The sequence below is a fragment of the Heloderma suspectum genome, chromosome 2, assembly GCF_057233095.1.
Source record: "Heloderma suspectum isolate Gila_16-S chromosome 2, 16-S_ref, whole genome shotgun sequence".
Taxonomy (NCBI): domain Eukaryota; kingdom Metazoa; phylum Chordata; class Lepidosauria; order Squamata; family Helodermatidae; genus Heloderma; species Heloderma suspectum.
In genome coordinates, this window is record NC_139459.1 from 213,537,718 (window position 1) to 213,549,750 (window position 12,033).

Consider the following 12,033-nt stretch of genomic DNA (forward strand, 5'->3'; position numbering starts at 1 on the left):
ATAGACTTGAATTACTGTGATGTAGAATGGTTTGCCTTGGATTCGTACTGAGATCATTCTATCATTTTTGAGATTGTACCCCAGTACTGCTTTTCCCACCCTTTTATTGACTATGAGCGCTACTCCATTTCTTCTAAGGGATTCTTGCCCACAGTAGTAGATATAATGGTCACCTGAATTAAATTCGCCCATGCTTGTCCATTTTAGTTCGCTGATTCCCAAGATGTCGATGTTCAATCTTGCCATCTCATGTTTGACCACCTCCAGCTTACCTTGATTCATTGATCTTATACTCCAGGTTCCTAAACAACATTGTTGTTTACAGCATTGGACTTTCTTTTCACCACCAGACACATCCACAGCTGAGTGTCCTTTTGGCTTTGTCCCAACCGCTTCACTCTTTCTGGCGCTACCTGGAAATTCCCTCTGCTCTTCCCCAGTAGTATATTGGACATCTTCCGACCTGAGGGGTTCATCTTCCGGCGTCATCTCTTTTAGCCTTGTGATACGTTCCATGGGGTTTTCTTGGCAAGAATACTGGAGTGGGTTGCCATTTCCTTCTCCAGTGGACCACATTTTGTCAGAACTCTCTGCCATGACCTGTCTTGGGTGGCCCTGCATGGCATAGCTTATGGCTTCACTGAGTTACGCAAGCCCCTTCGCCACAACAAGGCAGTGATCCATGAAGGGGGAAGTATATATACCACTGTTCATAATAATGATAATGCCAATGACTGTTCAACAGATGCAGTACTCAGAGGTCTCATCAAGAAGACCCAAACGCCTGGGTGGAGAAGTAACCAACAACAAAGAGCTGCTGAAGATGCCTGATGCATCTTGGTGGGCAGGGAGTTCCATAGCAAAGGCGTCACACCCAAGAAGGCCCTTGCTGGGGTCACTGCTCCATGGGCATTGCCTGGCTGGTCCACACTGGGTTACCCAGAAAATCATAGGCTTGTTCCCAGGCCCAAGGGGCGCAGTTCCTTGCAGGGAGCTGCCATAAAAGCTGCCGTAAAAAACTGGCTTTTTTTGCTCTTATTAGAGAAGCACCAAGATGTACAGGGCATGCTGCCTGTTGTTTTTCCACCTACAGCAGGCAAAAGGAAAACAAGAAAGAGTGGTTCTACAGGAATGGCTTTTTTATTATTAAAACGAACATATTTTCATTGAACTATTTTTTCAAACTAAGATGACCGAGCACTCATAAGCCAACTTCCAAGCCCAACATGCTGTAAAGGTTGTCCCAAGTGATAAAGATATCTTGCCCAAGAACCATCTCTACTGATCACTGCCCAACCCATAACGGTAAAAATTTAACCCAACAGCTGTCACATCATGGACTCTGTTCCCAACATATACAGCTAAGGTAATGAGGAAATAAAGAGAGAGTGCAAAGGACACACATAAACTGATTTTCCCTGAATAATATATTCTGTTGTCGTCAGCCCTTGTGCTCACAACAATCTCTGGAGTATCCAATACATCCTGGTTCATTCACTTCCTAATTTAGGCTGCTTCTAGACCAGGGTGCAGGAGTAAAACCCATAATCAGAGGGAACAGTGGGGATTCCTCCCACGCCTCCTCTCCAACCCCCAGTAGGGGTGGGGCTTATAGAGGGGGTGGGGTTTACAGTGCAGGGACAGGGCCCTTGGAAGTGACGCAAGCCTCCATGGGCCGGGTGCAGCGCTCTCAGGGCTGGATTAGGCCTGCAAGCCAGAGGTTCTGCACCCCTGCTTTAGATTGAGGACTCCTAGAACTACCAAGCAAAAGACATTGTGGCCCTATTCTGTCTTTCCCTCCTTAATGTCTGTATTTTTGGTAAGAAAGAAGATAGAAGAAGTGGTGGGAGAACACAGGAAGATTACAAAGAGGGTATTTCAACATCTGGGCCCCCTGTAAAATTCTGTGACTAAGGCATCCCTGGCCTGCGCATAGTTCTGAGAAATTATGCAATATACCCTCCAGATTTGTTTTTTAGTACTTCTCCTTTTTGCCAGTGGCCCATATGGAGGAATGTCTAATACAGGAGCAGGCAGATTGGGCCCGAGGACACATGTGACCATTTTTTGCAGGGACGTTTGGGGACCCACCAGCCATTTTTTGATGCTCCCCCCTTCCAGGATCCCCCCTTTCCTTGTCCTTACTCCTCTCCTCCTCCTGCTCAGGGTTTCCTTCCCCTGCCACCTCTCCTTTCCCCCGCTACTTCTTTGTCCTTGTTCCCACCCCCACTGCCTCTGACCCCCACTGCTTTCTCACCCCCACTGCCACCACTTCTGCCTCCCACCACACTTACCTCAGCAACAAGAAAACAGGAATTCAGCAGACTGGGAAATCAGTCTCCCTGTCTGCTGACTTCTTGCCTCCTAGCTGCAGAGAATGGCAGGTGGCAAAAAGAGGCGGAGAGAATGAGTTGGGGGGACAGCAGTGGTCTGGTGGGCACACTTGGGGGTCCTGGTGGGCACCAGGTTGCCAACCCCTGGTCTAATAGATGCTAAGGCTTGATTCCATTGAACGGATTGGACTTGTCCACTGAAGAAGAGCTGCAGTTTGGTGGTAGAGCGCATGCTTTGTATGCACAAGGTCCCAGGTTCAATTCAATCCCTAGCATTTCCAGGGAGGTCTGGTACCGATGCCTGACTAAAACCCTGGAAAGCCAACTGTGGCTCTCCAGATGTTGTTGGACTCAAATTCCTATCAGTCCCAGACAGCCTGTCTTCCAGCTGTTGATACCAGACAGTGAGCTTGTCCTTGATAGTGAAACTATACTTTTGTGGCCTGAGGCAGCAGTTCTCATGAAAACTACTGGAGAATGCAAGGAAGGAAATGCACCTTCAACAAATAATGGAGAACGGTATTAAAATCCACCTTGGAGAGAATACACAGATTATCACTATTTTAAAAGCAATCTATAAGCATCAGTAGCATGGAATCTGGGGTGGGTGGGAAGGTCTCCAAGAGCAGAGCCATTTCATGTTTTAGAACAGCCTTCCCCAACCTGGTGCTCTCCAGATGTTTTGGACTTCAGAAAGGCTGAGAGTTGACCATTGCCCTTACTTGCTAGGGCTGATGGGAGCTGAAGTCCAGAACATCTGAAGGGCACCAGGGAAGGCTGTTTTAGGGAAAGGAGCACATGAGAACCCACTTCTAAAAGAGGGAGATACGGAAGGTTACATAGGGAAGCAAGCATCAGCACAAAAGCTAGCTATTTCCCTCCCTGCCTCACAGTTGGGGAAAGGAAGCACATGTAAAGGGAGTCTGTTGTGAACCTGCACTTAAAACTGAAGCAAAAAGCCCCGTTTTAAATGCAGGGTTTTAGGCTGGTGTAGAGATGAAAACTTCACAGCTTACTCTGAGCGGTCACCTCTTTATTCAAAGAAAACAAAAAGGAAGCATACTTGTGAGGAGATTCCTACAGAAATCTTGCAAGGAGGTTCTCCTCATTTACATTTCAAAGGAGGCTTTTGCACAATGAAAAAAAACTAGGCACAGTCATGGCTTATACTGATTGGATACAGAACACAACAGAAGCAGGATGAGTTGTATGATACTTCTGGTTGGTTAGTAACTTTTTAGTTTTTTAGAAACTAGAAAACTTTAGTTTTTTTAGTAACTAAAAAAAGCCACACAGCAAAACAATGAGTTTTAATTGAAAGTGCGATGAGCAGCTCTTACTGTCCTGGTTTTATCTGACTTTTCAGGTGGCATTGGAGCCTGGGGCATGGATTTTCCCCCTTTACCCCGACATTGCTTTTTACCCAGAATTTCATTCTGCATGCTTTGTTTACTCTCAGTTTGCTAAATGCAAGGTTAGTGAAATGCAGGGTCAGTGCATCAGTCTGATTAATGGCTCTTGGTATTTCCTTCCATAACACCTTCCTTCTCTCCCAAAGAAATCCACTCCAGATTTTTCTTCCTTCCCAGCAGCAGCTCTTCTTCAGAAGCCAGTCTTGTTAGTGTTGCTGTGTTTCCGATCTTAACCTGCAGAGGACAAAACAAAGGAGCTGGTCTTTTTTCCTCTCTTGCTGCTTCTGATGTGGAAAGAAGGGCTGAGAAGCCCTTTGAAAGTGGGGCAGAAAGGTGGAGGGAAGTAAAAGGGAGTTTTGAAATTGCCTCTGGCTTCTCTCATCCAGTCAGCTGATGAGTTTGCAGAGGAAACCTTCCTTTTCCTTTTTTAAAAATCTACCTGCATGTAGAATCAAGGGGCACAGGAGCTGCTTGAGTGGGAGACATTTAGATGGAATGTATTATCAGGGTTAGGGATGGAGGTTGGAGTTAGCTGCTGCTGAATTCCAGGAGATACTTGTACCAGGGAAGGGGAGCAAAAACCTGTCTTCTCTCTCCCAACAGAGAGAAACATCTCCCTGTCAGGAGCACCCTAGCGGCCTCTTTCAGTACACTCCAATAGCCAACTCAAGACATAGATGAAAGGATTCTTTTAAAGGCTTTAATCCTTTTACAACTTAATGACTCTTTCAGATGCTAATCACCAGCGACTAAGCAATGAACAGCAGAGTAGCCTATGCTCCGGGTAGGCAGTTGGTCCCTGTTTGAAGGAGAATCACTTGAAGACCCTGAACTTATGGGCTAGGGAGAGATCCTCCCTCTTTCCCTTGGGTCCACGGGATGTGGCCGTTGCTTGCGCGCCAAACGGGCGTGACGCCTCCTTTCCACGCCCTCCATCGCTCGTCGCTCCCTGTGTCTGCGTTGAGCATCTAGCAAGCCCCCCTCCCACATTCTCTCACTACCAGGGTCACTATCTATCTCAGGAATGCCGGCAGGTGCTGCTGTGCCTGTGAGGGATGAGCTGGCTCCTGTTCCACGGATTGCTGATCCTCCTCAGAATCAGAACTACTCTGGGGTTCTATCGGCTGTTTCCACCCTGACATTATCCCCGCTCCCATGAGGCCCCCCCTCATGCTCCTCCTCTGGGGCCGGGGGTTTGTGGGGATACAGCTGGTGGAAGCGCCTCAGCAGCAACGGAGCATGCACATTTTCTGCGGGTTCCCAGGTTCGCTCATCTGGCCTGTAGCCCTTCCAGTCCACTAGATATTGCAGGCGGCCGCGAGAAAGGCGGGAGTCCAGAATCTCCACGACCTCAAACTCCTCCTCCCCCTCCACCAGCACGGGCAGCGGGGGGGAACCGTCCAAGCAATGAGGGTCACCAGAAACCAGTGGGGACAGCAAGGACCGATGAAAAACAGGATGGATCTTCATGGAGGGAGGGAGAGCCAGGTGAAAAGCAACAGGGTTAATCTGGGCCGTAATCTGGAAAGGCCCCATGCGGCGAGGTGTAAGCTTCCTTGCGGGTGAGTGAGAGGTAGGGATGTCAGAGAATTCCGCCACGGATCTCGGGGAGGCCGAATGCCAGCGCATTCGGCCCCCCGAAATCTGTGGCGGAACGGCCTGCCCCCCCTGCGGATCCCCCCGGGACGAGACTTACCTGGGGAGGATCTTCCGGGTGGCGGCCGCCCCGGCGGTGGTTTGGTGGCTGCGGTGGCTGGTCTTCCGACCGGCCACCGCCGCCATTTGCATACACGCATGTGTGTTTTTTTAAAGTCAGACGTGATAGGCTATGTAAATCTTTAAGTAGCCTATCACGGCTGACTACAGGGACGCAAATGGCAGCGGCTACAGCCGCCGCCATTTGCGTCCCTGCTAGCCAGTGGCCGGATGTCTGGCTGCTGGCGGAGCCGGCCGGCGGCTCTGCAGAATCCCTGCGGAGCACAGCCGGCCGGCGAGGATTCCCCCCAGCGGAACCTGGCGGAGCCAGGAAAGGCCAATTTCGTACATCCCTAGGAGAGAGGAGGTATTGGGTGGACAACCAAACCCAGTCCTCCAGTTGCAGAGACGGTCCCAGCTGGCGCCGCTGGTCTGCAGAGGCCTCGTAGGCTGTCTTGGCTTGCTCGAGGGAGTCCCGTAAGAGGTGGTGTACCGCTCGCAACTCTTCTAAAAAGTCATGGGCCGCTGGCACAGAAGAGGGAGCTAAGGTAGACAGGAAAGCCTTGGGGTGGTAACCAGAATTGGCAAAAAAATGGAGTTTGGCGGGTGGAAGCATGGCAGGCATTGTTATAAGCAAATTCTGTGAGAGGAAGCAAGGAAAACCAGTCATCTTGCTGGTAATTGACATAACAGCGCAAATATTGCTCCAGAGTCGCATTGGTGCGCTCGGTCTGACCGTCCATCTGTGGATGGTGGGCGGAGGAAAGACAGAGCGTCACATGGAGAAGCCCAAGTAGCTCCCTCCAGAAATGGGCAGTGAATTGGGCCCCCCTATCCGAAATGAGACCCTTGGGCCATCCGTGGAGCCAGAAAACATGCGCCAAAAACAGCTCCGCTGTCTCCCTGGCTGTGGGCAACCCAGAGCAGGGGATGAAATGGGCCATCTTAGAAAACAAATCCACCACCACCACAATGGTGGTCTTACCCTGTGAGGGAGGCAAGTCAGTGATGAAGTCAAGGGAGAGCAGTTTCCAAGGTCCTGAGGGGGTAGGCAGGGGGTGAAGCAAGCCTGTGGGCTTGCCGGAGGGGGCCTTCGCCCGCTGGCAGGTTGGGCAGGAGGCGACATAGGTCTTGACGTCCCAACACACACGAGGCCACCAAAAATCCCGTGTCACTCCGTGCAGGGTCTTGATGAAGCCAAAATGCCCAGCTGTGGGGGAGTCATGGCACTGATGGAGGACCTTCTCACGGAGGGGTCTAAAAGGCACGTAGACCCGACCGGAATGGTAAAGCAGGCCACCTCACAAAGAGAAGGGGGTAGAGTGGTGGGGGGCAGAGGCTAGCCTAATTCCTCCACTTTTGTGCGAACAAAAGCATCCTGAGCCTGTGCAGAGTGAAGGAGCTCCTCCTAAGAGGAAAGTACCGCAGCTGCCGCCAGGCTCGGGGGGGGGGGGGAAGAATCAGAGGGGGGGATTTCCCTCACCCCCTGGCTGGAGGTCCGGCTTACGAGAAAGAGCATCTGCTTGTAGGTTGTCAGAGGCCTTCACATGGCAAATCTTAAGGCGGAACCGGGAAAAAAAACAACGACCACCTAATCTGCCTCTGGTTTAAGGCACGGGCTGTCTGAAGATGTTCCAGGTTGCGATGGTCGGTTCTAACTTCGACTGGGTGCTGTGCCCCCTCCAGCAGATGACGCCAGGTCTCCAAAGCGGACTTGATGGCCAACAGTTCCTTCTCCCAGATGGTATAATTCCTCTCTGTCATGTTCAGCTTCCTGGAGTGGTAGGTGCAGGGTTGCAACCCGCTGCCCACCCAATCTGGCTGAAAAAGCACCGCCCTCACCGCAAAGTCAGAGGCATCAGTTTGCACCACAAAAGGCTTCCTCGGGTCGGGATGTAACAGGATCGGCTCAGAACTAAAAAGCCTCTTAAGTTCCTTGAAAGCCTGTCGGGCAGATGCTGTCCAATGAAAAGGAGATTTCCTGCCCTTAAGGAGGTCTGTGAGAGGAGATGTCAGCCGAGCAAAGCTGGGCAGGAACTTTCTGTAGAAATTAGCAAAGCCCAGAAAACGTTGCAAGTCCTTCTTGGTGGATGGAGCCTGCCAGGAGAGGACAGCCTGGACCTTCTTTGCAGGATCCATCCTGATACCGTCAGCTGAGATAATGTAGCCAAGATAGTCCAAAGAGGTTAGGTCAAACGCACATTTCTCCAGTTTGGCATACAGATGGTTCTTGCGGAGGCGCTGGAGGACGGCGGAGACATGGTGCTGATGGGCGTGGGGGTCCTCAGAAAATATAAGTAAATCATCGAGATACACAATGAGGAAAGAGTCCAAATAGTCCTGGAAGATGGCATTCATAAAATGCAAAAACGTGGGGGGGGGCCACAGGCGAGCCCAAACGGCATCACTAGGTATTCATACACTCCGTACCGGGTGCCGAAACAGGTCTTCCACTCATCCCCCTCCTGGATGCGAATCAGATTGTAGGCGCCACGCAGGTCCAACTTTGTGAAAATCTTGGCTTGCCCCAGGTGCTCCAGCATCTCAGGAATCGGGGGAGGGGGTACTTGTCAGGGATCGAGACCGAATTGAGGGCTCTGTAGTTGTGCACCAGGCGGAATTCTCCAGATTTCTTGGCCACAAAGATGGTAGGGGCGCAGGCGTGGGAGGAGGAGGGGTGAATGCAGCCACGTCTGAGGTTTGTGTCCAAAAACTCCCGCAGAGCTCAAAGTTCTGGCTCCGACATTGAATACAGCTGGCCAGCGGGGATAGTCGCCCCCGGAATGAGGTTAATGGCACAGTCAAAAGGGTGGTGGAGGGGGAGCTGGTCGGCCTCCTTCTTGTCGAAAACGTCCCGAAAAGCCGCATACTTCTCCGGGAGGATCACGGTAGCTGAAGAACTGCCAGAAGCAGACGAGGAGGGGGAGGAAAGGGTTAAGGCCTGGACTGGGACTGGCGCCTCATTCGGGAGGCAATGCTCCTGGCAGTAGGGAGACGCAAACTCCACTTGCTGAAGCTCCCAAGAAATCTGAGGATTATGCTTAGGAAGCCAGGAAACACCCAGCACGATTGGGTATTGGGGAACCTTGGCCAAGTGAAACTGAATCTGCTCTACGTGGGACTGGGCGCGCAGAGTGAGTGGAGCTGTAATCCGGGTCACCGCGCCCGAAGAAAGAGGGCACCAATCGATGGTCTCCACTGGCAAGGGGGCAGGAAGAGGCAGGGTAGGAATCTTATGGAAGGGGGTGAAGGTTTAATCCATGAAACTGGTCATAGCCCCCGAGTCCACTACAGCAAGGGCCTCCACCCCACTGGGAGGAGTGGAGGTGAACATGCAATAGCAGACGGGAGGGGGGGGGTTGCGGAAGGCACCCATCTGGTGTGGAACCGACCCCCACACTGGAGACCCCCAACAGGCTTGGGGGGCAGCCTAGTCAGGCCTGGGGGCGAGGAGGACGAGGAAAGAGAGGAGAGGGAGGCAGAGGAGCTGCGGGTCTAGCGCAGCAGGTTTTGGCGAAATGTCCCAGCTTTCCACACCGAAAGCATCAGCACTCAGCGCGCCACCACTCTAGTTTCTCCGGGGGCAGTGGGGCTCGGATAGCTCCCAGCTGCATCAGGGTCTCCTCTGCCCCCACAGCAGGGGTGGGGGAGGGAGCAGGAAACGGGAGGGAATGGGAGGAGGGAAATCTTGGCCCCCAGAGCCCCGCTGGGTCTGCCGGTGCCCCTCCAGCTGAATATCTATCTGGAGGCAGGTCTGGATGAGGTCTTCCAAAGTAGGCGGGCTAGGCATGCGCGCCAACTTGTCCAAGATCTTGTCGTTCAAACCGTCCAAAAACTGAGCCACCAGCGTGGCATCATTCCACTGTAAATCCTGCATCAGCAAGAGAAAAGTTGTCGCATAGCTGGAAACTGAGTCCTTGCCCTGCCTGAGGCGGCAAATCTCCCGAGAAGCCGTCTGCGTGCGCAGGGGGTCACCGAAAAATCTGGCCATCGCTGTCATGAAACTGATAGTCCCCGAGCAGGGAGTCATTAGTGAGAAGAAGTCCCGAAGCCCATTTAGCTGCCACGCCTGAAAGTAGGTTAATGATGAAGCCCACATGAACCTGTTCCATCAGGAAATCCTCAGGTCGTAGGCACATGTACAGCTCCAATTGGGCCCAGAAAATCTGAAAAAGTCCTTTCTCACCAGAAAACTTCTCTGGCACAGCCACCGGGCACTTGCAGCAGGGGGGAATCGGAGGTGGTGGGGGCTGAACCACAGTTTGTAGATTCTGTACGGCAGTCGTCAATTGAGCCATTTGATCACGGAGAATCTGGTTCTCTTGCGCCAGAGCTTGCACCACCCTCCATTCAGCAGTAGGAGAAGAGAAAGAAGAAAAAAAAAAGAGGAACGGGGACCAAGCTGTCAAGAGCGCCCTAGCGGCCTCTTTCAGTACACTCCAATAGCCAACTCAAGACACAGATGAAAGGATTCTTTTCAAGGTTTTAATCCTTTTACAACTTAATGACTCTTTCAGATGCTAATCACCTGCGACTAAGCAATGAACAGCAGAGTAGCCTATGCTCCGGGTAGGCAGTTGGTCCCCGTTTGAAGGAGAATCACTTGAAGTCCCTGAACATATGGGCTAGAGAGAGATCCTCCCTCTTTCCCTTGGGTCCACGGGACACGGCCGTTGCTTGCGGGCCAAACGGGTGCTACGCCTCCTTTCCGCGCCCTCCATCGCTCATCGCTCCCTGCGTCTGCGTCGAGCGTCTAGCAAGCCCCCCTCCCACACTCTCTCACTACCAGGGTCACTATCTATCTCAGGAAAGCCGGCAGGAGGAATCTCTGCCAGCTGCTGTGCCTGTGAGGGATGAGCTGGCTCCTCTCCCACAGATTGCTGATCCTCCTCAGAATCAGAACTGCTCTGGGGTTCTATCGGCTCAGTTTCCACCCTGACACTCCCCCCACCTCCAATCCCTACCTTTTCCCAATAAAGTATTCCCAACCCATTTTTAAAGAAAATTTCGTCTCTAGTAATTTGCGTAAATCTGATCTCTTCCCCCACCCAGTCTAAATTTGCACAAATCGGAACATCACTGGGGGGGTCTTGCGCAAGTGTGCATGACTGCCCGTCTGCTGTTTAGCCTAGCAGAGCCATATCCCCATATCATCAATATCCTGCTTTATTTCATCCTCCACATTTGGCTCCCCCCATCCAAGCCCCGAATTGGTGCTTCCCTCCACTGCTAGCTGCTGCTGCTGACATTCTCCCTCATCCCATCAGTGCCCTCAGCCACCCTCTCCCAGCCTGTACATTTGCACAAATCTCTTCTCTGTTCACTGTGCAGGCTTTAAATGTCCATGTTCACCAATCCCCAACGCTGCTGTCTAACCCACATGTATTCGTGACAGCCAGCAATGGAAGGAAGCGACACGTACCAAGGCAGGGCCCCCCGAAAGCGGCTGGCGGAGGGGGGAAAAATAAAAAGGTGTCCAGTAGCAAGGGATGCGCCGAGTTATTGAGTTGATGGGTGGGAGATTCAGGACATATAAAAGGAAGCACTTCTTCACCCAGCACATAGTTAAACTGTGGAATTCGCTACCAGAGTATGCGGTGATGGCCACCAATTTGTATGGCTTTAAAAGGGGGTTGGACAAATTCCTGGAGGAAAAGGCTATCAGTGGCTACTAGTCCTGATGGCTATGTGCTCCCTCCAGTACCACAGGCAGTGAGCCCATGTACACCAGTTGCTGGGGAACATGAGCAGAAGGGTGCTGCTGCATTGATGTCCTGCTTGTGAGTTGCTGGTTGGCAGCTGGTAGGACACCGTGTGAACAGAATGCTGGACAAGATGGACCCTTGGTCTGATCCAGCAGGGCTCTTCTTATGTTCTTATTGATGCTGGGGCGGGGGGTGAGAGAAGGCGCTTTGGGGTGGTTATGCTTGCTTCAGCGTAACGTCAAGCAACCTTTAAAAATAAAAAGGTGTTCATTAGTGAGGAAAGCACTGAAGTGGAGGATAGAGGGATACGGTTACATTTGGCTAAATAGGAGACAGGCGCTCTAGCAAGGGCACAAGACACTGAGCAAAAAACAAACAAGAAGGCTTGTGACCGCATTCCCACCTTCGTAGGAGTACAGAAAGATATTTCGTTTTTGCCATCTGATGCGGGGGGCAGGGTTCCCTCATCAGCCAGCAACCACAGCGGACCAGTTGCTGAAACGGCACTTCGCTTGCCAGTGAATACCTTTTTTTAAAAAAAAAAAGGGGGGGGTCCTTCACGTTACACTGAAATAAGCTTTGTGCCTGAAACTAAACAGCTTCGTTGCTAGCTGTCAGATATACATGAGGGTTACAGAACAGTGAACAGGATTGCAAAAATGATGCAAAATTCATGGCAGAGGAGTAGAATGGAGGGGAAATTTGTGCAAAATTCCTAGTAGTGGTCATTCACTCCTGCACACTTGTGCAGGAGCGAAAATAAAAAATAATACTTTTGAATGTGTATGGGACACTGTCTGGTGTCTCTTCTTTAGGACTCCTACCAAAAAAAATCCATCCTAAGGCTGAAAAGGGATGAGGAAGAATAGCAGCAGGGTCTTCTTGCTG

General features: G+C 51.5%; 1 protein-coding gene across 4 annotated transcripts in view; it reads right to left on the reverse strand.

The window, feature by feature from the left end:
• Window positions 1-1,126: 1,126 nt before the first annotated feature.
• SLC26A11 (solute carrier family 26 member 11) overlaps window positions 1,127-12,033 on the reverse strand; it is a 38,483-nt gene continuing 27,576 nt past the window's right edge. For 2 of the 4 annotated variants that reach the window (XM_084837733.1, XM_084837734.1), the window contains exon 16: window positions 9,919-11,392. In XM_084837733.1, the coding sequence (XP_084693859.1) occupies window positions 11,362-11,392 (31 nt within the window). In that variant the 3' untranslated portion in view covers window positions 9,919-11,361. Of the gene's footprint in view, window positions 3,980-9,918; window positions 11,393-12,033 lie in introns of those variants that run through there. The other 2 variants (XM_084837730.1, XM_084837732.1) reach the window with 2 other exon arrangements.